Source organism: Rhineura floridana, chromosome 3 (assembly GCF_030035675.1).
Source record: "Rhineura floridana isolate rRhiFlo1 chromosome 3, rRhiFlo1.hap2, whole genome shotgun sequence".
Taxonomy (NCBI): domain Eukaryota; kingdom Metazoa; phylum Chordata; class Lepidosauria; order Squamata; family Rhineuridae; genus Rhineura; species Rhineura floridana.
In genome coordinates, this window is record NC_084482.1 from 118426829 (window position 1) to 118452115 (window position 25287).

Below are 25287 nucleotides of genomic sequence, written 5' to 3' on the forward strand. Positions count from 1 at the left end.
TATTCTGGACTGTTCAGAAGGCACTGCTTGATAGGTTAAGACTGAAAACACACTTCTTTTTGTATCTGAACTGAAAATACCTTTCATTAGCATGTCCATCCCCTCAAACTGAGAAAAGACTCCTGAATGTGAAGCATCCATTTCAGATCCAGTGGTTTCACTAGCCCTACTTCACTTACTGCTCACAACTCCTTTCAGTACACAAGTGGGGCCACACTGACTAGCCCTGCCTCCTCAGGTGCCATGCATACACTAGAAAGCATGAAGGATCTTTCCCTGCAGACATTTGTGCTAGATGCACAAATGCCAGAGAGCAGGCCTACTCAGCCTGAGACATCAGCTGCAGGGCCCACTCCCCGACTCTTACTTTTTAAAATGCGTGAAGATCCTGTCTGACCAGAACTATTCTCATTGTCCTGCCCATGCCAAAGATTTGGGTTCTGTTTATCTCACCATCCTACTGTCCATAGAGAAAACACCTCTACTGGAAAAAAAATTCATTTGAGGAGCATCTGAAGCATATAATCCCAAACATCAACAAATGGTAAAGCTGCAGAGCCAAAAGGACAGCACATCTTGCTGCAAGATAAACAAAATGAGGGCAGGGGAGGGGAGAGGGCAACGTCCTTCCTTCCTAGGAAATTATGCAACGTCATAGAGTCAAGGAAGAGATAACTGAGAGGGCCTAGCTTCCTTGTCTTCCCTGTGACAATGAAATTCTTATTCCAGGAGGAAGATGAACCAGAATTCCCCCAAGTGCCTGATCCTGGTTTTCTGACTATGCAGGTACTCTTCATAAGACCTGCAGAAGAGGTCAGATCCTTTTGTCGTTTGCCCTCATTAGTATTTCTCCCTACATGTGTAGCGAGTTGCCAGAGAATGATAGTGTGTGCATCCCCTGGGCAGAAAATCTTAGCAATCCTTCCTACCTAGAATTGAAATAGACAACAACTGCCTCCCTGTTTTCAATGCCTTAAACAAGCACTGGGAAGGAAATCGGATAAGGCAGGAAATGATAAGTGGGACATGACCCTGTGTGCAACAGCTCAGATCCTCAAGGGAAGGGCTTACTTGTTAGCCCTGACACAAGGAAACAGTGTAGCACATTTGGCAGCGACACAGTTTTGTTTCCCAAGGTACAGTAATTCTAGAATTAGATCTCTGAATTGGGCTAAGAGCCAGGGCATTTTCTGTGTCAAATGGTCTAGTCAACTAGTCAATGACTGCATGTCTTGGCTTACCATCATAAGGAAATTCTTCCTAGCGTGAAGTATAAATGCCCTTTCTAATCAACACTGTGCAAAGGCACCGCTTCAATTGCATGCCATGTCTTCTGTGTCAAGCAAAATGGACCAAACTACAGGTAACACAGGAGAGCCATTTCAGTGCATTTACAGTAGGGATAAGGGAGAAATTTGATTCAGTTTGCATTTAAAGCCAAATTTATAAAATTCGCACTTTCCGAAACAATATGTGAACCAAAACAGAGCCAGCCTTTGAAATTCTCACTTATCCAAATTTTGCCATGCAGGTCTCCAACCAAGCAATGTTTACCAAAAAAAATGCATGCATTAGGGGAAAGTGTACACAAAATGAATATCTTGGTGAAAATAACACAAAAATACATCATATTAAGATAATTTGCTGGCAAAAAAAGTGTACATTAGTCAAACCAGCATACTGAAGAATTTTAATGAGGAGTCTTTTTTTAAAAAAACTGCAAATTGCTGCAGAAATGTGAAGAACTGGATTTAAGATTAGAAAAATGAGACACTGAGAGAACTGAAATTGACACATCATTCCATCCCTAATTTACACATATGCAAGAGGACAGGAAGACTGTCATCCTGTACCCATTCACTCCTGGTAACTGGCAAAGGGGTGGAGTTAACACTTCCCCACATGCCTGATCAAAACCACACACATCCGCAAGCTGCTCTTTAAAGGACAAGTACTCTTCCCTCATTGCTGCCCTAATCAAATTGGTAACCTTACTGTTCCGCTGCATTTCAGTTAAAACAAAAATGTCAGGAGATCTAATAATAGACTCTCATATTACATGTAGTTTGGGCCTTTCAGGTGCAAATGCAACACTTTTTTTGTTTAGTTTAGTCTTAGTAGCAGGAGGCTGAGTATATATATAGACCCAACTCAGTAGATTCTACTCAGTAGGACATTTTGGGAGGTTTTGATGAGAGACAACGTGGCACAATGGACAATCTGTTAGACCTCCTAGATTTGCAAGATCTAGACTCAAATCATTTCCTGCATTAATTGACATGTCAGTACCTACATCCAGTATTTTTAAAAAAGACCACTGGAAAATGGGCAAGACTGGAAATAAAGGGGTAGATGTTTAGAAGTTTTTAGATTACCAGTAACCAATCTCCATCCCAAAAGGAGATTTTTCTCTAGCAGTAGAATAAATTCTCTTCAGTACAGCTTATTTTCTAAAAGTTTATTTCTGATTGCTCTCTTCACCCAAAGGGACAACTTCTTAGACCTAGCCTTTTGTCATACATTACTTACTTTTTCATCATGTCTTCGACCTTACCATCTTTAGCCAAAGGTGACTTTTGTCTTTCTTACATATGAGATTGTTCCTGAGCTATAGCCAATGTTATTCTTAGAGCCTCTCTCCATATATTTTGTGATCCATCTGCCTTGGATTTTCTGTCTTGCAGCTGCAGAGCTTAAGTATCTCAACAAATCATTTAATAAAAATAAATGGGGCTGCACCAGGTGCTTGGGAACCTATTCAGAGATTAGAGCTAATAAAGTAACTTCCTGTGGAATTAAATAGGGCTTGAACTTCCTCAGTCCTGGCTGTAACAACTACCAAAACATGAATTAGTGTTAGTTTCTAACATACTTGAAGTATCCTCAGATGTACTGAAACTAAGCTCAAATATATGCTAAATTTACTTCAAAACAGTAAGTGTGATGTTGTATCTTCTCAGAAGTAAGCATCATTCAGTTCAGTAGGATGCACTCCCAGATACGTGTTTACTGGATTGGAGCTTACGTTGGGTAAGTCCCACTGAATTCAAGGGGGCTTCCTTCTGAGCAGATATGTATGGCATTGCAATAATGTAATCCTAAATATACTTACTTGGCAGAGCTTGGAAAAGTTACTTTTTTGAACTACAACTCTCATCAGCCCAATCCAGTGGCCATGCTGGCTGGGGCTGATGGGAGTTGTAGTTCAAAAAAGTAACTTTTCCAAGCTCTTCTAGGAACTGTCACCAAATTAAGTGGTTTCTTCAACCTAAACATATTCAGAATTGTGCTCTAAATTCAAATTGTTCACCATGTAAATCTAAACGATTATAACCTATCACTTGCTGATTTTAAAATAAAGTTCTGAAGAACATTTGGATGCCCTTACTGCGATCTCACTTGATGCATGATCCTGTTTCCTTGATCCAGTGATTTCATGTTACAATTGCAGAAGTGAGACTCTCCTTATCACAAAAATGATACCTGCTGAAACTCTTCTACAGAGCTATTAAAGGTGCAGAAGCCCTGTGCTGTTTACCTTCTACAAGGAGCTTACCACAGTATCTACCACAATAGTTTAAAGATTTTTGCCCCAAGTTGCCAAGGGGAACACGTTTGCCAATGATAATTTATGAAAGGACTGGCCAATAGGCATCTTGTGGGCTGCATTCAGTCCCAGCTACTGTCACCTATCCTTTGCCAGATTTATGAGCAGATCTTAAATCAAGATAAATTTTTGATCAACCCACAGTTTCACTCAGAAAAAAAATAAACGTTTACAGGTTTGAAGAAAGAGACTTATTCCACACTTCATCACAACCTTCTTTTTGATTTTGTATGTAATATGCATGTGATTTGTAACTGCGCATGGTTGTGTGTGTATATATCTGGCAAGCCTTTATTACCAGATGGCACCAACTTTGTTGTGGAGCTTAACTACCTTGAGGGAAATCCATTTGTATGACAACTTACACTTCTGCTCCCATGGCCACTGTCTAGAGAAAAGAGCAGTCTACCAAAATACAGTTAGCTATCCCTAGCTTATGGAGTACAGTTCTTTTGAATACTAAACTTCCTCTTTTCCGTGTACAGGCACTTCCTTTCCTAGTTACAGAGAACTATGCAACGTGCATAGTCACAGCCACACTCCCCCCCCCATTTTTTTGCTACAGGGTTGAGAAAGAGATATTTGTTCATGCCTTCTCCCAGAACAACAGACATCCCTAGGAGCCAATCAGCATGAAAGGGGAGAAGGTCTTCTCAGTGGCTAACTCACCTCCTTTCACTCTGATTGGTATGTTAGAAGACTCTTCTCAGTGGCCAACACACACCCCTTTCATGCTGATTGACTCGTAGGATCCTGGAGACATAGGCACCCTGCTGGGATCCTGCGCTGAAAAAAGCAAAGAGTCTAAGACCCCCCGAGACTCTGGATGACTACACCTCTGCTCCTGAGATGGTACACCTTTCTTACTGGCTTATTTCCCTTCTCTGGCCTAATGTAATATACCATAACTGACTGGAGCATTGTTAGTGGTACAGTACACAATTTATGGTATAGGCTTCACCCTCAGTGACCATAGCCCTTCTTTAATTCACTTCCTGCAACATGAGACCCAGTTTTAAACAATTTGCCATTTATGTCAGTCTCTGTGCTTCTATTTTTCTGCTGTTCCTTTACTCATTCTATTAAATGATGAAATTGTTGATTTTATTTAGAACTCCCCAGGTGAAAAGCAATGGACTGAATTATCCTTTGTTTTAGAGATAATCAAATACAAGCAGAAAAAAATATCTACTGGTATAGAACTAAAATTCTATGTTTGGGGCACTTGATGAAAGTCAGTACCTCCAGGTGAGGAACTGTACGTAAAATGCATCACACAAAATTATGAGCCCAGCACATTTTCTCTTATGAAGTCCCTTACGAAGTTGAATGGCTACACGAGTGTGTGTTTAGAGAAATGAGGGGCCCAGCTCAGGAAATAAACACAATACATATGTGTTCCGTTCTGCTAGCATGAGAGCAGGCCTCAGATGAAAATAGCACAGCATGGATCCCAGGAGACACCTGGAGGTTATGACATCATGCTCAGAGTTAATCCACTGCTAATGTTTTGCTCAAAGCTCTGCTTCTGCTAATTCTGGTGCACCGTTCATAGGCTGATCTTTGCAGTTCTGCACAAATAAAAACTGCTAGACATTTAAGAGCAAAGAGCTATGTTTACACTGGGATGCAGATCCAAACAAACTCTAGGGAACAGACTGAAGACTTTTCTCAATAAAGGGCCTGTTATGCAGCTAGTTCCTGACTTTATACCAGAATTATCATTAATAACATTTAACAGTACTTAGTCATTTTCCAGATGTGAATGCAACCCTTGCTGTTGCTTGTATTGGAAGCAGTATTGAAGAGAAATCCAGCATGTGTTTCCCAGCATAAGGTGTGTCAAATACCCTTCCCTTTTGTCCAGTTTGTATAGGATGTGTCCATGGATTTAGAGGAAGAAATGGGACCAGACCAACGAATTGGGTTAAAATAGGCCACAGCTTTATTGCTTGCAGGAAGTATGCAGGGTTAGCATGGCACAGGGCAGAGATCTGTATTTGAACAACCTGCCCATTGAAACCATACCCAGTCCACCTGCTGAGCACACCTCTTGGTAACTGCTAGCATAACAGTCCCCACTGTGGCATAGGCCAAGCATATGGTAGTTTGGGAGTAAGATTTCTTCCACTCCCTGGCAACTAGCATCTAATGAAGTCCACAGTAAGCATCTAAGGTCAAGGGTGGGTAGGAAGAAAAGATCTGGTGAAGAAAAAGCCTCCTTTGTTGGGTGGCCAGCACTTTTGAACACACAGCCATGGCCCCCTCCAGAGCTCCTGTGAGACTGCAGGGGCTCCTGCTGGGCCTTATGAGACCCCCAGGAATGTCCCAAGCCCCTGCGAGACATGAGACAAGATACTGCTGCCTCTGCCCTCAGGACAACTGTGCAAGCTGCACAAGATGGTTCTGCTGCAGAGGCAGCAGTGATGAAGGAACTGGTCGTTCTCTTCCTAGAGCTAGCTGTTGGAGCATGTTCAGTAGGTAGCATTTCAGTAGGGCTGTGCATCGAATTCTGCATATTTGGGGGTATTCGAGCTTTGGATGAGTCAGGTTCAGACAGCCACAGATTGCTGTGAGACAGGTTGGATGACCCAGAGTACTCGGTGGGTGTCAGAGGTGGGGCATCAGGCAATAAGGAGAGCCAAGCATGATGGGAAAACTCTGCAAAAAGGCCAAGATTTTCCGTGGATCCCTGGTTGTGTCTTCCGAGAAGGCAGGTCTAGCTTCCTGCCTGCCTGATGCCTCCCCTCCACCCGAACCCAGGATCAATGTTGGCACTCCTGCAGGGTACAGGTGATGCTCTACAAGTGGGTTTCCTAAAGGAAAGCCACTTGCTGACCTTCACCAATGCAGGATAGCCTCCTCTGCTCAACAGCTGTCAATTCTGCATGGTGTGGGTGATGCTCTGCAAAAGGTTTTCCTTTACATCACCTGCACAGGATCGACCTCTCCACTCAACAGCTAACTAGCAGAGGGGTCAATTCTCCAGGGTGTTGCGTTGCCTCTCCCACAATCAATGTCTCCACTGAGGCTTTGATCCAGGGGTGGGGAGGCATTGCATCACCCTGCTGAATTGACCCCAATCTCGGTTGGGGAGGGAAGGAGATGCAAGGTCTCCTTCCCTCACCCCTTTCCTGACAACATGTTTGATTATTTATTTATTTATTTATTACATTTATACACCGCCTTTCTTTTCATGAAACCCAAGGTGGCTTACATATGGTTCCCAGGTGGTCTCCCATCCAGGCACTGACCAGACCTGACCCTGCTTAGCTTCAGCAGGGAGCTGGCCTTAAGTGCCTTCAGACCATAGGGTTTAAAACTCCAATTAAACACTAGCTCTGCCCCCCTAACTTATTTGGTACTGGATCTGGGATGGGGGGTGGTCCTTAGATCAACCCAGGAAGGGTTGGCCTGATTCCCCCCCCCCAATCAGAGCCATGGGGCAGATGGGGGGGCTGTGCACAGCACTACATTTCAGGGTGGGTTGACTGCTATCAGAAAATTCTAGAGAGCAGGAAGAGAGAAGATGCTCTATAGGGGTTGGGAATGCCTGCATACTTTTTTTAATCAATGGCCTGCTTCTGACTATTTGTAGGACTCAAGCAGGAAGGCAAGAAGGTTCTGTCTTTTCCACAGGACAACATCAAGTGCAAAGGATTTGTGAGTCATTTCATTTAGACTGTTCCTTTGTTCTGTGTATCCAGAACTGCTGCAACTGACTAGAAGAGACCCAATCAAAGCACAGGAGCAATAATCTTCCTTTCCAATGAAGGCAATTTCTTCTGAATAACAAGATAAGGCATTAGGTAAAAGTGATGAGAGACTAAGCAAGTGTTCCATCTGCTGAACAATTGCATAAAACAGAAATAGGAAAACAGTTTTTATATATATATAGTGGTACAAGTAACTATGGCCCAGATTACAAAATTATCCTTAACAGAAATCAGCCTTTATTAAACCAATTCTTATTTGTAAACGTCAGACAACTGACCTTGGCTTTGATACAACGGCATTTGCACTCCTCTTTTTCTTGTTTCCACAATAACATGAGAATTGGGATTAGCAGATCTTGCTCGTTAGATCTGCAACCTGCTAGCAGACAATATGTGGCAAGGGGACACTTAGGCTGCAATCCTATTCCCATTTACCTTTCCGGGGAATAAGCACCACTGAACTGAATGAGTGGGAAGTAAGTACTATTGGGAACAGGGCACTCAGGCAATGCAGAATTAAGCCCTATCCTCCTGCCCGCCAGCAGATGTAACCAGTGATATCAGCTGATGGATGGGTGAGTGGGTTTGGGGAAAATGCCCTCGTGTGCTGAATTGGACCCCATGGAGAGTCAGGATTGGCCAAAGGTTCCTCACTCCTGAGACAGAGAGACCTGAAGGGCTGCACTCTATCCCTAGGGCTAAGATTCCTCCTGCTTTAAGTAATCCCATTTCTAGTATCTGGGAACAGGACCAAGCTGGATTTTTTTGTAGTAAGTTTGTGTATGAATGTCACCTCTTTTGAAGGGGGGCTCAGAGTGAGGCCCTTTGTCTTTTCACTGCTGTATGGCACCAGGGCAGAAGACAATGCACTCACTGAACTTTTCTGTGGCACACAGTTAGTAAGGCAACAGGTGTGCCCTTTGGGTTAAGTATCTGGAGTTTAAAATAACTGGTAGCCTCTATATTGTTAACACAACAGATGAACAGACTTATACATTTAAATATGCTTGTGCCCTGTCTTATCATGCAGATTACTTACTTGTTTTTCTCAACATCCAAGACAAAGTTTCTTCCTTCAGCTGTTATTTCAACTTCTGCTCTGGGTGGATGCTGCGTATCACACAGAAATGAAAGATTACACAACTCTGAATTTCTGTCTTACCACAAAGACAAAAGTTTGCAAAAACAGCTATTTTGTTTATTTCACTAATTCATAAACAGTAGTCTGCAGATCATTTACAGTTCAATGCTATGCATGCTTACTTCATAGTAGAGTTTAATGGGATCAACTCCCAGGTTACATTTGGACTCCAGGTTTATTGGTCCATACTGGTCTACGAGACCACAGTATAAGTAGAGAGAAACACTGGAAAACCATTGCTGGAACTAACAGTGATGAACGCTGAATTAAAATTCCCCTTCAGTGCTTCATTGCACCTGTACTACATACATGGATTGAAGGTAAAGGAGAAGGATGGCTAGAGAGTGGATAGGAACTGCTAGATTTGTGTATGCTGCATGCCAGTGCAACATTGATCGGTCAAGACACTATTGTGCAAAACTGATTCAAAGAACAAGAAAGACACAATACAGTACAACAAAGTTTAGAAAATCACCAGCTTATAGGGAAAGATGCAAACCCTAATAATCCCCATCTAATTTTCTGTGATCATTTACACATTTGAAATATCACAAAGCACCTTCTAAATATACCTCCGTATCGCCAATGATTGTTTGGTTTAACTCATCTCATCAATACTCAGTATCGACAGAGGATTATTAGACATTTGCTCAGTATATGTTTTCGGGGGGTTCTGAAAAAGAATATCCTTTTCTCTTGCTGCCATCAGAATGTCTCCAAATCTTCAAGCTATCCTGATCCACCTGTCCCAATCATTAATTGCATTACTGCACATCTGTTTTGAATATATTGCAAAAAAGAGTTGGCTTTTTGTTATCCTTGGCAAAAATGGGATCATACTGTTGACTCTTGTTAGCAATTTCAAATTCTCAATGGTATATATATAAAAAGATTTTAATATTATTTATATTATAATCTCCATATTAATATACTCCATATTCTTGGATACGTATATGCTTGGAGTTACTCTTAGACTAGAGGAATAAGAGGAGAAAATACCCATAATTTTCATGAATCCATGGAAGATACTAGGATTCTATACTGTTCATAATGGTACACAAAAATAGAGCACAGGTAGACTATATGTAGACTACAATCTGTTTTACTAATATATTAATGTGCAGATAAATTTTAGTGGTTACTGGTTCCAAAAAAAAGGAAGAAAATACTCATCTTCCTATAACTACGGATATTACAAGATGTTCTCTCAGAAGGGGAACTTGGCTAATCAGAATGATTCCTTGTGGTGGCCTAAGAATGCTATTAGGTGGAATTGGGCAACTATTCACTGATGGGGTCCAATTAAAGGCAAAGCAGTGAGTAACTTTCTCCTTTCCTCACACAACCTTATAAATAGTAATAATAATAAAACCTGTTTGTTAATAGGAAGGAAAATGAGTAATGTTGGTTCCCAGTAACCAAAACTGTGTCATCATTAAAATGTGTTCCTGTCTTCAGTATGGTACACAAATAAACCCCACCCACCATGAGCGGCAAACTGTTCAACCACCATAGCCTCCATCTTCTTCATTCTAGTGGCTCCCCTCCCCTGAGATGGTTGTGACAACATATATAGGTAACACTTGCCTCTCTTGCCATGTCTAATTGTACATGATTTTACTGTTTCAGTTTGAGCATTCAGGAACATTTCTGAGAGTTGGAATGCACAGGAGGGAGAGAGTGCTTTGTGGCTAATGTGGCTTTGCACACAGAAGGCCCCAGGTTCAATCCCAGCATATTGAAACCTTGGTGGGGGAGCAGTGTAGGCCAGACCGAACCCTGCTCTGCCCCCCCCCCCCCAGATACTCAGTTCAGTACCAATCCAGAATGGAGGGAAGGAGAGCGTCTGTGGCCCATTGGATTTCATTCTCCATCACCAGGAAACCCCTCCCCCTTGGAGCAGGACTGAATGACCTGCATCTGGTGCTGGGCCAAAGAGACATGCTAGGAATACTGTTGGTGTATTGTCCACCCTGCTGCCCAAAAGCCTCCCTGGCTGGTCTGGCCAAAGTGGTCTCCAGCATGGTGCTGGAGAAGCCCAGGATGGTGGTCCTGGATGACTTCAACATCACAGCTGAGGACGTTTAGGTCTATCTCAGGATTTTGTCTCAAATGGTCATGACACTCAGAACAGGGTATACCCACCAAGTGGGTTGGGGTGGTGGTCTGGAAGTAGGTGGAGTGGATATTACCTTGTTGTCATGGTCTGACCACTTTCAGATGAAGTTTAGCCTTGCAGCAGCTACTTTTTTCTGCAGGGATGGGGGACTAATTCAGATGGTCTGCCTGGGAGGCTGATGGATTCTGAAGGCTCTGCAGGCTTTTCCAGTAGACAGAGGTGGTGATCCTGTTGAAGCTCTTGTTTCACTGTGGAACAGTGAGATGAATAGGGCTAGCTCCTGATGGTCCTCTCCAGTGCTGTGGAGATCACATTGCTCCCTAGTATTCTGGGGAGTTGTGGTTGACGAAGCAGGCTGGAATGAAGACTGGAGTGCAAATGGCAGTAATCTTGCTCTGGGGCCAACCAAACGTGTAGGACATATAAGTGTGCCTACCACAGTGAAGGCTGCAAAGAAGTTGTACTTCATTGCATCCATAGCATCCTCAAAGAGTCAGCAGGCAGAATTGTTCTATGTGGTCTGGAGATTGGTTATCCCAGATTCAGGGGGTGGGCCTCTAGAACACATGTGTACTTGCAAGACACTTTGAAGACAAATTTGCTCAACTTCATAGTGATTTAGATGCTGCTATTGCAGCAAATCCAGTTGAGCTGTACAATGCAATATCTGACCCAATGTCATAAGAACATAAGAACATAAGAAGAGCCTGCTGGATCAGGCCAGTGGCCCATCTAGTCCAGCATCCTGTTCTCACAGTGGCCTACCAGGTGCCTGGGGGAAGCCTGCAAGCAGGACCCGAGTGCAAGAACACTCTCCCCTCCTGAGGCTTCCGGCAACTGGTTTTCAGAAGCATGCTGCCTCTGACTAGGGTGGCAGAGCACAGCCATCATGGCTAGTAGCCATTGATAGCCCTGTCCTCCATGAATTTGTCTAATCTTCTTTTAAAGCCGTCCAAGCTGGTGGCCATTACTGCATCTTGTGGGAGCAAATTCCATAGTTTAACTATGCGCTGAGTAAAGAAGTACTTCCTTTTGTCTGTCCTGAATCTTCCAACATTCAGCTTCTTTGAATGTCCCCGAGTTCTAGTATTATGAGAGAGGGAGAAGAACTTTTCTCTATCCACTTTCTCAATGCCATGCATAATTTTATACACTTCTATCATGTCTCCTCTGACCCGCCTTTTCTCTAAACTAAAAAGCCCCAAATGCTGCAACCTTTCCTCGTAAGGGAGTCACTCCATCCCCTTGATCATTCTGGTTGCCCTCTTCTGAACCTTTTCCAACTCTATAATATCCTTTCTGAGATGAGGCGACCAGAACTGTACACAGTATTCCAAATGCGGCCGCACCATAGATTTATACAATGGCATTATGATATCGGCTGTTTTATTTTCAATACCTTTCCTAATTATTGCTAGCATGGAATTTGCCTTTTTCACAGCTGCCGCACACTGGGTCGACATTTTCATCGTGCTGTCCACCACAACCCCGAGGTCTCTCTCCTGGTCGGTCACCGCCAGTTCAGACCCCATGAGCGTATATGTGAAATTCAGATTTTTTGCTCCAATATGCATAATTTTACACTTGTTTATATTGAATTGCATTTGCCATTTTTCCGCCCATTCACTCAGTTTGGAGAGATCTTTTTGGAGCTCTTCGCAATCCCTTTTTGTTTTAACAACCCTGAACAATTTAGTGTCGTCAGCAAACTTGGCCACTTCACTGCTCACTCCTAATTCTAGGTCATTAATGAACAAGTTGAAAAGTACAGGTCCCAATACCGATCCTTGAGGGACTCCACTTTCTACAGCCCTCCATTGGGAGAACTGTCCGTTTATTCCTACTCTCTGCTTTCTGCTTCTTAACCAATTCCTTATCCACAAGAGGACCTCTCCTCTTATTCCATGACTGCTAAGCTTCCTCAGAAGCCTTTGGTGAGGTACCTTGTCAAAAGCTTTTTGAAAGTCTAAGTACACTGTGTCCACTGGATCACCTCTATCTATATGCTTGTTGACACTCTCAAAGAATTCTAATAGGTTACTGAGACAGGACTTTCCCTTGCAGAAGCCATGCTGGCTCTGCTTCAGCAAGGCTTGTTCTTCTATGTGCTTAGTTAATCTAGCTTTAATAATACTTTCTACCAGTTTTCCAGGGACAGAAGTTAAGCTAACTGGCCTGTAATTTCCGGGATCCCCTCTGGATCCCTTTTTGAAGATTGGCGTTACATTTGCCACTTTCCAGTCCTCAGGCACGGAGGAGGACCCGAGGGACAAGTTACATATTTTAGTTAGCAGATCAGCAATTTCACCTTTGAGTTCTTTGAGAACTCTCGGGTGGATGCCATCCGGGCCCGGTGATTTGTCAGTTTTTATATTCTGCATTAAGCTTAGAACTTCCTCTCTCGTTACCACTATTTGTCTTAGTTCCTCAGAATCCCTTCCTGCAAATGTTAGTTCAGGTTCAGGGATATCTTCCACTGTGAAGACAGATGCAAAGAATTCATTTAGCTTCTCTGCAATCTCCTTATCGTTCTTTAGTACACCTTTGACTCCCTTATCATCCAAGGGTCCAATTGTCTCCCTAGATGGTCTCCTGCTTTGAATGTATTTATAGAATTTTTTGTTGTTGGTTTTTATGTTCTTAGCAATGTGCTCCTCAAATTCTTTTTTAGCATCCCTTATTGTCTTCTTGCATTTCTTTTGCCAGAGTTTGTGTTCTTTTTTATTTTCTTCATTTGGACAAGACTTCCATTTTCTGAAGGAAGACTTTTTGCCTCTAAGAGCTTCCTTGACTTTGCTCGTTAACCATGCTGGCATCTTCTTGGCCCTGGCGGTACCTTTTCTGATCTGCGGTATGCACTCCAGTTGAGCTTCTAATATAGTGTTTTTAAACAACTTCCAAGCATTTTCGAGTGATGTGACCCTCTGGACTTTGTTTTTCAGCTTTCTTTTTACCAATCCCCTCATTTTTGTGAAGTTTTTTGTGAAGTTTTGTCCAGTTGAGCAGTGCCGGTGCCAGGCTATTTTGCGCCCTAGGCAAGGCAAACTACTTGCAACCCTCAAAAAAAAAATTGCTAACTTCAATTTTCAAAAGCAGATGTCTTGTAGAAAGAATGACAAGCACAAAACTTGAAACTGCTAAATTTATTTTAAATTGCAATAATAAGTGGATATGTGGACTGCCTTCAAGTTGATCTCGACTTATGAGCGACCCTACAAATAGGGTTTTCATGGTAAGCGGTATTCAGAGGGGGTTTACCATTGCCTCCCTCTGAGGCTGAGAGGCAGTGACTGGCCCAGGGTGACCCAGTGAGCTTCATGGCTGTGTGGGGATCTTTCTCAAATACAAAAGATGTTTTAGCACACAAATAATTTTAAATAATCTTGTGAATTGTGATGTTAAAATTTAAGTCTCTTAAAAGTTTCAATTTCAGGCACATCAAAATCTCACTTTGCAGGCCTTTTCCTTTGCAAATTTTGTCACCAATTCCTTCAGGTCAAGTGCTGATGCTTGGGCATGTTCAATTGATATAGTTGCCAAGCCAACTAGTCTCTTTTGCAACATTGTTGAGCGTATGTAAGTTTTTATAAGTTTTGTCAGCTCTACACTGCGTCAGCAGTGCAGGTGGGGGCTGGAAATTCCTGGGTGGTTGGCAGGGAAGCAAAGTCCTTAGCCGGCAGTCTGGCTGTAAATCTGCCAGGTCTAGGAGGAGGGGATCTGATAAGGGCCAGGCCTGTCCGAAGCGTACTTGCCGAGTCAGGAGTCCAGAAGCGAGGTCAGTAGAGGTCCGGGATCAAGTGCCAAGGGGTCAGTCCAAAAGAGGTTGCAAGGAAACTAGGGATACACAAAGCCACGCCTGACGTTGCAGTCAGCAACAAGCCGAAGTGAAGGTGTGCCTTATAAAGGGCAGGTTTGACAGCAGGTGTGAGCCCTCAGCGTTTGGGCCTTAAGGGGACAAGCCTGCCTCTCTTCTGCCTGACCTTCTGCCGTCTACGTTCTGCAGGTGAGGGGGGAGTATCTTGTTTACTGTCTGTGTCTGGCTGCAGGGCCTCTGCTGTCCCTGGGGTGCTTTGCAGCTGAGGGGAGAAGGAGCTGGATTCTCAGGAGTTTCCTCCGTGTCTCCTTCTGAGTCTGCTGCACCTGGGTCTGCTGCTGTTACTCCTGAGTCGTCCTCATCGGAGGAGTCCTCTGACGAGGCCATAACAAGTTTGAGCTTTGAGAAACTGCGTTTACCACTTGCCACTGACACTGGAAATGTGAGAAGGATCCTTAGAGCAACAGAAACATTAGGCACATTATCCAGTTTTTGTTGTAGTATGAAGAGAAGTACTCCTTGTGGCGGCATAGACTTTGGAAGTCTTCGAGCTATTGCTATAAGTTCACAGCACAGATCTTCAGCATCAATGTCTTTGTTTCCATTGTGCATCAATGATTTTCCAAATTCTTGCAGGCCTTAAGTACATCTTCAGTATATTTTTTGTTGATACTGTATATATCACACAGGAAGCCAAATAGGGAATTATACTGTTGTAGCTGTTGGAATCTCTCTTCAACAGATTGTATGGCCGTGTCTAAGACAGCATAGTAGAAACCTACTTTGAATTTCTGCTTTGGATCTTGCAGTGCCTCTTCTTGGGCCTCATACTCAAACTGCCGTTCCTTTCTCCTTTTTCTAACCTGTTCTGTCTCAATGTTTGGTAGTATTTCTAGCTCCTTTGCAATCTGAGTAGCATCTATCAAAACTTGTTGAAAACCCTCATCACACCTGCAGCCCACAAGGTAATTCTTGGTCACTTGCAATTGGCTTGTAGCTGAATTTAAACCAGCTTCCTTATTTTGTAGTAGCTTGCTTGTAAGATTGACTTCAAAAAGGATGTTGTACCATGTAACAAGGGATACCACAAACTTGAACTTACAAATTACATCAGCAAGGGCCTTAGCTTCAATTCGGGAAGTATTTCCAGATAAACCTTTTAGGCTTGTGTCATCAAAGAATGATGATATCTCAGTGGTTTCAAAGCATCAATCCGACTCTCCCATCTTGTTTCACTCAATGGATTAACAGTTATGCCTAAGTCTGATACATGGCTAGTTAGGATTTGCCAATGCTGAGTCGATGCAGAGAAATAATTGTAGATCTGTTGAAGCAAACTGAAGAAACTAGTTGCTTCCAGACAACACTTAGTGGCATCATTGACTACCAAGTTTAAAGAGTGTACATTGCAGGGCACAAAAAAGGCACATGGGTTTATGTCCAGGACTCTCTTTTGTACGCCATTTTCTTTGCCTTTCATGTTACTCCCATTATCATAACCTTGACCACGCAGATTCTCAATTGGTAATCCTATTTGCTCAAGCTGTCCAAGAAGAGTTTCTGTCATAAAGGAACCTGTAGTCTCCTTTAGTGAAACAAATCCCAAGAAATGTTCTCTTATGATAACCTCAGGCTCAGACATCTCATTATCTGATGGTTTGATTACATCAACATAACGTGCAATCATTGTCCATTTGTTCAATATGACTAACATCAGGTGTGCAGTCCAGAATAATTGAGTGGTATTTGGCTGAGTTTGCATGTGCTAAAATCTTCTGCTTTATAGCACCTGCTAGAAGCTGTATAAGCTCATTTTGGATATCTTTTCCTAGGTAGTGAACCATTGTTTCTTGATCTTTAACTCTGTGCAAATGTTCATTCATGATAGGATCAAAAAGGGCTAGATATTCTACAAACTTCAAAAAATTTTCATTGCCAGCACTGTACAACTTTTCAGTTGTATCACGGAAGTTTTGCATGCCAAGAACTCTGACCAAAGCAATCAAGCATTCCAAGATTTGTCGCCAATATTGTTCTTCTTGCCTAATTTTTTGGTGGTTAATATCATAAATTGTTTTTCCTTTAGATAAGTGCAATTCAAGTTCTCTCCAGGTCTGATAGTTTTCTAAATGGTCAGTATTCCTTTCATGTGAAGAGAGAATTGCTCCAATGTTCTTCCAGTCTTTTGAACCTGTTTCTTGTAGGGTTGATGCAGCATTTTAAAAAACTAATCTGTATAAAACTGTGCCCCTCAAAGGTCAGTACTGCGCCCCTCTGAGGTCTGCGCCCTAGGCAGCTGCCTAGTTGGCCTAATGATAGCACCGGCCCTGCAGCTGAGGCCCATTTGCAGTTGATGCTGCCTGATGATGCGGACAACCTTCCTGGTTGGTTAATGCTAGCCAGAGTGGGGTGGGGGGGTGGGGGGGTCCAGGGATTTGTAAACACATCATTGCATGATGGGGAGATGCCAGTGCGATGTTCCTGCTTATATTGTAAATATGGTAAGTGCTGTTTATATAGAAGACATATGGTAAGTGGAGTGAAAGAGGAGGGGGGAGTACATGAGCAGTAGAATGCTGGATGATTGGCTGAGTGTTTGAATGGCTGGGAGTATAAATGGAAGAATGACAGTTGAATCTGGGAGGTGGTGTTCAGGTGGTGGTGTTTAGAAGGTGTAAAGGTGTGGTGTTTTGAGAGGTTGAGAGGGAGGTTGGAGGTGGATGGTCGGTGTTGTTGTGGAGAGTGAGTCGGAGTTCTGAGGCAATTAGTAAGAAGTCAAGTACCTAACAGAATATAGATGAAACCATACGCTTGTGAAACATTCTAAAAGTAATCTTGTTATTTCTAATACTTAATAAATACGTTCTTGGTTAAACATAAGCCTGATTCCTTCAGCTGGGAAACACATACTAGGGGGGATAGCAAGTAACCAAGGCTGAACAGTTGTATCGAATGGTGGCAGCGGTGGATAGGAGGAAAGTGTATCCAGTCCCACAGAGAAACCCAGGGCTGTATGCTTCAGAGACAAGAGGCTGCAGGGGTGTGTGTGTGAATAACCTATACCCATAGACACAAGGTATCGAAATAGCCTGGCAGAGACTGAGGCATAGTCTAAAGGCTATAAGAGAGACAGAGTGTGGGGTAGTGAGGCCTAGCAGGGGAATTTGTTGAAATCTGTGCTAGAATTGAAAAGGGTAAGAGGAAAACCTGATGTTCCTGTCTGCTGGTAGCCACAAGTAAGAGCTTCACTGGTGCTGCTGGGGAAGGACATCACAGCCAGCTGTCCCTAAAGAGGTGGTAGTGTGGCCACTTCTTAAAAAGCCACCCTGGACCCCATGGTGTGTAACAACAAGTGGCAAGTTGCCAATACCCTGTGTTTGGGAAAGGTGATGGAGAGTGTTGTGGCAGAGCAACTGCAAGTGTTCCTGGATGACAAATATTATCTAGATCCACTTTGATCTGGGTTTAGGCAGTGAGGTTTAAGGACTGAAGTGGCCTTGTCGCCTTGATCGATGATGTGTATTGGGAGAGGGACAGGGGGAGTGCAACCCTGTTACTATTAATCTTTTAATGGCTTTTCATACTATTGACCATGGTTTTCTCCTAGATTGACTATGTGGGATAGGTATGGGATGCACTGTGGTTCCATTTCTACCTGTGTGGGTGAGCCCAGACAGTAGCATTGAGAGAGTGCTCTTTGACTCCCTGGCACGTGTGGCATGGAGTTCCGCAGGGCACTATTTTGTCACCAGTGCTATTTAACATTGATATGAAGCCATTGGAAGCAGTCTTTAGGAATTTTGGAACACAGTGCCATCAGTACATTCGTGGCACACAGCTTTACTTCTCCATTAGCATCTGAATCAGGAGATACTGGCAAGCTCTGGACCAGTGGTGGACTAAATGAGGGCCAATAATGTTTGAATCCTGGCAAGACAGAGGTGCTGTGGGTAGATGGTTCCTGTATCTGGAAGATATGCCAGCTGCTTGTCCTGGTTGGAGTTGCACTCCTTCTAAACCACCAGGTACTTAGGTTGGGGGTACTCCTGGGTACATCTTTGTCATTAGAGGCCCAAGTGACCTCGGTAGCTAGGAGTGCCTTTTACCGGCTTCATCTGGTATGCCATCAATGGCCATACGTGGATCAGGGTAACTAGGTTACTATAGTCCATGCATTGGTATCCTGGAGATTGGATTACGCCACTGTGCTCTAAGTGGAGCTGCCCATGGGCCTGGCCTGGAAGCTCCAGCTGGTGCAGACTGCAGTGGCTAGATTGCTGATGGGGGCAGAGATCTGGCAGCATTTGATACCTCTGCTAAAACATCTGCACTGGCTGCCCATATGCTACCAGGCCAGGTTCAAGGTTCTTGTATTGAAATACAAAACCCTGAACAATTTGGGTCCAGAATACCTTAAGGGCCGCCTGAACCCTTATAGCCCAGCCTGATCACTGAGATGATTCAGAGGAGCACTGTAAATTGTCAGATTAATGATATCAGCTGCAGGGTGAGGGAGTGTGGCTTCCCCAAACCAGCCTTGCAGGCCAAATGGGGAGGCCTGGTGGGCCAAGTCTGGCCCACAGGCTAGAGGTTCTCCATCCCTGGTCTAAGTCAGCTTCCTGTGTTCCTCTTGGCTTTGATTATGGATATACGAGTTTATGACCTTCCCTTTATCCAGGCTCAGGCAGATTTTAAAAGGTACTTCCCAGGAAGCCAGCCAGCCAGCAACTGCTAAATAATTCCCACTAATGATCCTATCAGGAGAATAATGGTTATCTGAAAGGGATGTGAAAGCATAGCCCTTTCCTGTTATCATGGCTAAACAGCCTACCTTTTCATTGCCAGAGCTTCCATCTGCTCTCCACTGAGGTATTATGATTTCATGGTGCACCTGGGCGTGGACCACATTCTGTGTCCCTGGGGAAATACAAGCAACTGTTCAAAGCCCCAATATGAACTTTGAAAGGTCACTGAAGAAAAGCAACACAACCCCCCCAACCAAAAGAAACATCTGATCCATTTAGCCATCAGTGCCTTTTAGTGCCCTGGACATGTCTCATTGCCAGTCAGCAGCAGCCTTTGTTCTCGACAGAAGATTCATCAAACACTTTTCTTGAATTCCATTCTTTATTTCATGAGTACTGATAATAATAAAAACCATTGTCAGTGTGGGAGCAGACAACCATCATTTGCCAGAATAAACAAACACTTGTAAATAACAACCAAGTATGTTTTTTAAGAAAACACTCATAAAAGACCTCATAGAAATATGAAGACTACTTTGGATGAAGAAAAAGAAATCAAAGGATGCAGTATGATTTATTTGTGGAGCAGATAATAATTCAAATAACCAGAAAATTAAAGTCTTATTTAGATACAGTTAAACTGAGAATTGTCATATTCTAGGCATGGGAGACTAGACTGAGCTGAATTTTTGTGGATAATTCCTCCCCCCTTAAAAAATCCCTTTGCATATTTGGCATCATTTTACTTGGGTTCATTGCTCTCTTGGTGGCTGCTTTAGCTTTTTTTTTTTAAGGTTTCTATTTTTCCTGGGTACATGGTCCAGCCAGTCAGGGATCACATAGCTAGTACAAGGACATCACAGCACCACAATACCAATCAGATAACATTTTCTTTGAAATACACCCCGCTCCTCCTACAGTAGCTGTGAGAGATGGCTGTAGCTGTATTAAGGCAAATTTTCTTGAAGGGATACTGTAGCTGGCTAAGGATTGCTGTATTTGGGATGAGAAGGAGTTTTCCAACTAGGTTATGCTGAGTGACATCTACAGGTGTGGTTTTGGTGGAAACGTTTGCTTAAGCTATCTCATTTTGTTGTTCCTTGTACTACAGGCAGTTCTGGCATGGTGCCACAATTTTCTTGCTTTGTGCTTATTTCTTATTCCTAGAGTGCTGATGATAGTTCTTCTCCTCTATGGGCAAATGACCCTTCGTGATAATGGAGAAAGCTGCCCGAACAGAGGGCTGCCCTCCAGATGCTTTTAGACTCCAACTCCCATTGGTCCCAGTCAATAGCCCAGCAACATCTGGAGAGCCACAGATTCCCAATCTCAGACATACTCATTTTTGCAAGGGTCAAACACGCTTGAATCAGCAGCCTTACAATTCAGCTTTACAGTTTACAGCGCAACCCTAACCTCTCTCCTCCTTGCTGGTGAGGCTTTGTGGAGCAGCTGGGACACATTCACATCTGCAGCCCTGCCACTCATGCTGGCCACAGGGGGAAAAATGGAAGGGGAATGGAGGATGATCAGTCCTGGTCTGGTTCAATTGTTGTGTCAGCTCTAGGCTGGCACAGAGATTGGGTCTGATGCCATCACATGATAGCAGTGAGACCAGCTCAGGATCCAGGTGATCCTGGGCTAGATCAGCCCTGCTCTCAGAATGCACCATTTCAGGGCTTTCTGCTGGCTACCTCCAACAGGGATCCCACCAGTGGGCCTCCTCCTCACCCACACATTTCATGGAAGGTTGGTATTCTCACTCCACCAGCAGGAAACTTGCTTGACTAGGGCTATGGACACACCATACATTTAAAGCACATGGCTTTCCTCTAAAGAATCCTGGGAACTGTAGTTTACCCCTCACAGAGCTAAGATCACCAGCACTTTTAATAAATTACAGTTCCAAGTGTTCTGGGGGGGGGGGAGATGGAGTCATGCGCTTTAAACAGCCTGGATGGGACAGATACATAGCATGGATGAGATGGGTGGAGGGACAACTCCACCTAATCCACCACCCCCTCCCAGCCTGGCATAAGGAGGGTTTGCATTGTTCTATTTTACTAGGTATTGTAGCTGTGTGGTTAAATAAAAACTTTTAGGTGAAGGGAAAAAGTGGGCTTTGAAACTGACCACAACAGCCAACCAATTAATGCTGTGCACACCTCTGTACTGAGGAGGGAATGGACATAGCTTTATGATTATCATAAGGGCTGGCCAATCAGTGTTGTCCAAATCCAGAGAAACAGATCCAATTTGGGCAAGAAGGCTATATGCAGAAGCTATGCACATCTGTTTTCACCCTAAGAGATTAGACATTTGGGTGTTTACATAGCTCTCTCCCAGTTCTTTTGCCTTGTGCTTGCATACTTTCTCAACAACTTTCATTTTGGTCCCTCTCTTCTACATTTCTGATGGCCAGATGCATTTTTAGTCATATGAGTACTCATGAAAGTTCATTGTAGTTCAGAACAATCTTCAGTTAGTTTAACCCTACAGCACAATAACTTTAAAAATTTGATTAACGCAGAGAACTCTTAATTAATCTACTATTATCCTGTAAGCAATAGTGGCATTCTTTGAGGTTAAAAGGCATTTCAGATTGTTTCCTTCTGATATCTAAAAGACCAATTAACAAAAGGTTCTTCATATAAGAGAAAACCTCTGACACAACATCTCCCCCACACCCTTCAAATCACTTTGTTTTGCTTCCTACATCAAAGGGGGGGGAGCTGCTAAAGTCCTAAAGCCCTAAATTCCTAAAGTTCCAGGCTATGGTCTGAATGCACATAAGGCCAGGCAGGGTCAGGTCTGGTCAGCACCTGGATGGGAGACCACCTGGGAACCATATGTAAGCCGCCTTGGGTTTCAATCATGAAAAGAAAGGTGGGGTATAAATGTAATAAATAAATAAATTCAAGGTGTTCATTAAGCAATTTTTTCAGCATCAGAAAGATTAAGCAAACACATCAGAAATTTTCTCTCTCATGCACTATCATCAGGTTTCCAAGCTGCTTTATAACCATGACAACAAGAAATTTACTAAACAGCTGTAATTTTCATGAAGCCGATCCATTGCAAGTAAGCATTCCATGTCTTATATTTATTAATAAATAATCAGTATAGTTTTTCTACCACTTTTCTCTGTACAAAGTGATCTACAATTCCACCATCTTACTTTTATGCTCATAGCAACCTATGAAGTAGCTAGCAGGCTGATAACCAGTGGCTTATTTTATAATTAGGGACCAGGGGAGAGATTTGAACCCATGTTTCCCACATCCAAACCTAGTATTCTGTATCTTTACTGCCCCTACACAGAACACATGAGATGTCTTAGCCTCCACATAACACAGCCACCATTGGTTGTGAACAGTGGTGTAGTCATGCAGGGTCTCGGGGGTGTCTTAGACTCCTTACTTTTTGGGGAGCAGGGTCCCAGCAGGATCCCTTTATCTCCAGCATCTTATGAGCCAATCAGCATGAAAAGGGAGTGTGTTAGCCACTGAGAAGAGTCTTCTAACATGCTTCATTGTCCTTTCCTGCTGATTGGAACCAATTAAAGTGAAAGGAGGTGAGTCAGCCACTGAAAAGACTATTTTCAGTAGTTAACACTCTCCTCTTTCATGCTTATTGGCTCCTAGGGACATCTGTTATTGTGGTAGAAGGCATTAACAAGGATTTCATTCTCAACCCAGCAGAAAATAAGGAGGGGCATGGCTGTGGGACTCTGCACTTCCAAATTTGCCACTACACTACTGGTTATGAAAAGGTTTATCCCAATCATTCAGTACAATTAGAACTGTCCTTTTCAGGCAGAAGGCTGTTTACTCTAGGAAAGGGAACTGCATATAGGCAAACCTCTTCCTAAACCAACTAAGAACCTCCAATACAGTCCCTGAAAACTTGTTTGGAGCCAGGACTATGTCCCAAAATGGGATTTCAGTACCAGGGCTATACCAAGTCCTAGAATAGGGTGAATAGAGGGTCTCTGAACATGTGGAAAGTGCCTTTTCATTACCACTGAGGAACAACAGCCTGCCTGCTTATATTTAGGATTATGGATTAGGGCAGATGGCATGGCTTGAGCCCCAATCCATCATGATTTAGGAAGTGAGCACTGAAGCCATTTCCCCCTCATTATTATACCTATATCCCACCTTTCCTCCAAGAAACTCAAGGCAACGTATATGATATTCCCTCCCCATGTTATAATCACAACAACCTTGTGAGGTATGTTAGACTGAGAGATAGCAACCAGCAAAAGGTCATCTAGCAGAACCTCATGACCGAGTGGGGATTTCCCTAGTTATAATCCAACACTCTTCACCACTATAGGACACTGGTGGCGCTCTCTCCCTTATGCACAGATGGCATTCTGATGGACAGAGGGTTATGGGTCCCTAGGAGTTGCCTACAATTTCAGACTTCTGCATTCAGTCCAGTGGTGGGGCTTATTGCAGCTGACATGTAGTACTCCCTCTGCTGCTCCTACTAATTTAGGATTGTGGGTGTTTGTTGATAAGGGGAAAGGGAAAGTCTGTAGCTCTGTTTCTGTAACACTCTCTTGGGCATACCTGTTGAACATCCTTTCACAAATGTGTTGCTTCTGAATTAGAGCTTCTTAGCTTGTAGAGAGAAAGAAAAAAAAGAGGCAGAACCTAGACCTATTTCACATCTATTGTTTATGTACAGAGCAATCTCATGCATTTTGCAAAAAATTCTCATATCAAAAATGCCGAAATTGCCCTTCCTGTTCACGTGGGCTCCCAGTTAAGCACCCCATCCGTTTATGAAAGTATTGCATATACCAAGATGTCTAGGTAAATATACTGTTTAAAGCAAATGCTCATGATATTGCCAATTATATCCCAGTTGCTATCTTTTGGTGGATCAAGCATTATTACAGTGCAATCCAAACCACGCCTGCTCAGAAGTAAGTCCTATTGAATTCAGTGGGGCATACTCCCAGGTAAGTGAGGTTGGGTCTGCAGCCTTAGTCATAGTGTTGCCTTTTCCACCCTTTGTTCCCACTTTTTATTCTGTCATCCTCCCCAGAAATCCACACACTTACCTGTCCATCCCGACTCTTCAGCTGAAAACTGCCTCAGCCAAAGCAAGATGATGGAAACGGAATAAATCACGTCTGCTTTGACAGCACCAGACATGATCCCTCCCGTGGTCTGCAAGGAAGGGATCTTTCAGAGAGATGGAGATTTCATCGTTGCTGGTGATTCCTGCTGCTGCATTTAGCCTGGCGGGTATAGAAGCCTCAGATGTGCTACGATTTGTTTAAAGCCACTCATTCATGTGTCTACCAAGACCAGCTTTCAAATCCCGCCCATTACGGAAGCCATCACTCTCACCCTTCCAAGACAGATGTTGGCCGGTGACATAAAAGCAACAAAAGGCAGTATCCCTCCAACCATTATAGTCTGACCAGGATGCTTTCAGAAAGCATAGCGGGAGGTGCTGAGAAACGCAATCCGGTTTTTTTTCTTGCAGCCCGTCTTAAAATATACAAGAGAGCCTATTTCTGTTATTCCTTTGTCTCCCTACCTAGGAGCGGTAGGCGAGCCGCGTGTGCGGTAATTTTCAGCGCAAAGTGGGATTTATTTAAGGAGCTCGTTCGGATTCTGAAATCTGTGATGCGCCTGAAAAGTTTGAAGAGGGTTATTTATTTATTTAGAGGGGGGAAAATACCCTCACATGAATTAATTTCATGAGCTGTAAAGAGATCACGGCGCATCGCCTGCCTTGGACGATGCAGCGCACCACACTCGCGGCTGCAGCTGCAAAACGCAGCCGCGGCATTTCTAACCGAGCAATAGCTTCCAACGAAGCATCTAGAACCTGAATCTCGACTCGAGACTGTTCATTCGCCCTCTAGTGGGCAATTCAAAAACTGCAACAGCCTCAACAACAAGCAACGAAGTGTCACTGAAACACGGTGGTGTGGACTCAAGACTCTAGGCAGAGTCTTGAAATCAGAGATGTACATTGTGATACTGTACATTCTTTCTGACACCTCTGGTGTCTATTATATTTAAACAATATATTTAATGCGGCCTGGGAAAGGGCCATAGCTCTGTGGCACAGCATCTACTTTGCATGAACAAGGCCTCAGGTTCTATTGCCAGACCAT

General features: G+C 43.4%; 1 protein-coding gene across 5 annotated transcripts in view; it reads right to left on the reverse strand.

Annotated features, from left to right (window-relative positions):
• The window catches only part of ADAM19 (ADAM metallopeptidase domain 19), a 105537-nt gene extending 80625 nt beyond the window's left edge, over window positions 1-24912 (reverse strand). For 3 of the 5 annotated variants that reach the window (XM_061617485.1, XM_061617484.1, XM_061617489.1), the window contains exons 1-3: window positions 24217-24911; window positions 19229-19314; window positions 8363-8433 (exon numbers count right to left, since the gene is read on the reverse strand). In XM_061617485.1, coding sequence (XP_061473469.1) covers window positions 8363-8433; window positions 19229-19314; window positions 24217-24310 — 251 coding nt within the window. In that variant the 5' untranslated portion in view covers window positions 24311-24911. Of the gene's footprint in view, window positions 1-8362; window positions 8434-19228; window positions 19315-24216 lie in introns of all 5 variants that reach the window. The other 2 variants (XM_061617488.1, XM_061617486.1) reach the window with 1 other exon arrangement.
• Window positions 24913-25287: the final 375 nt, after the last annotated feature.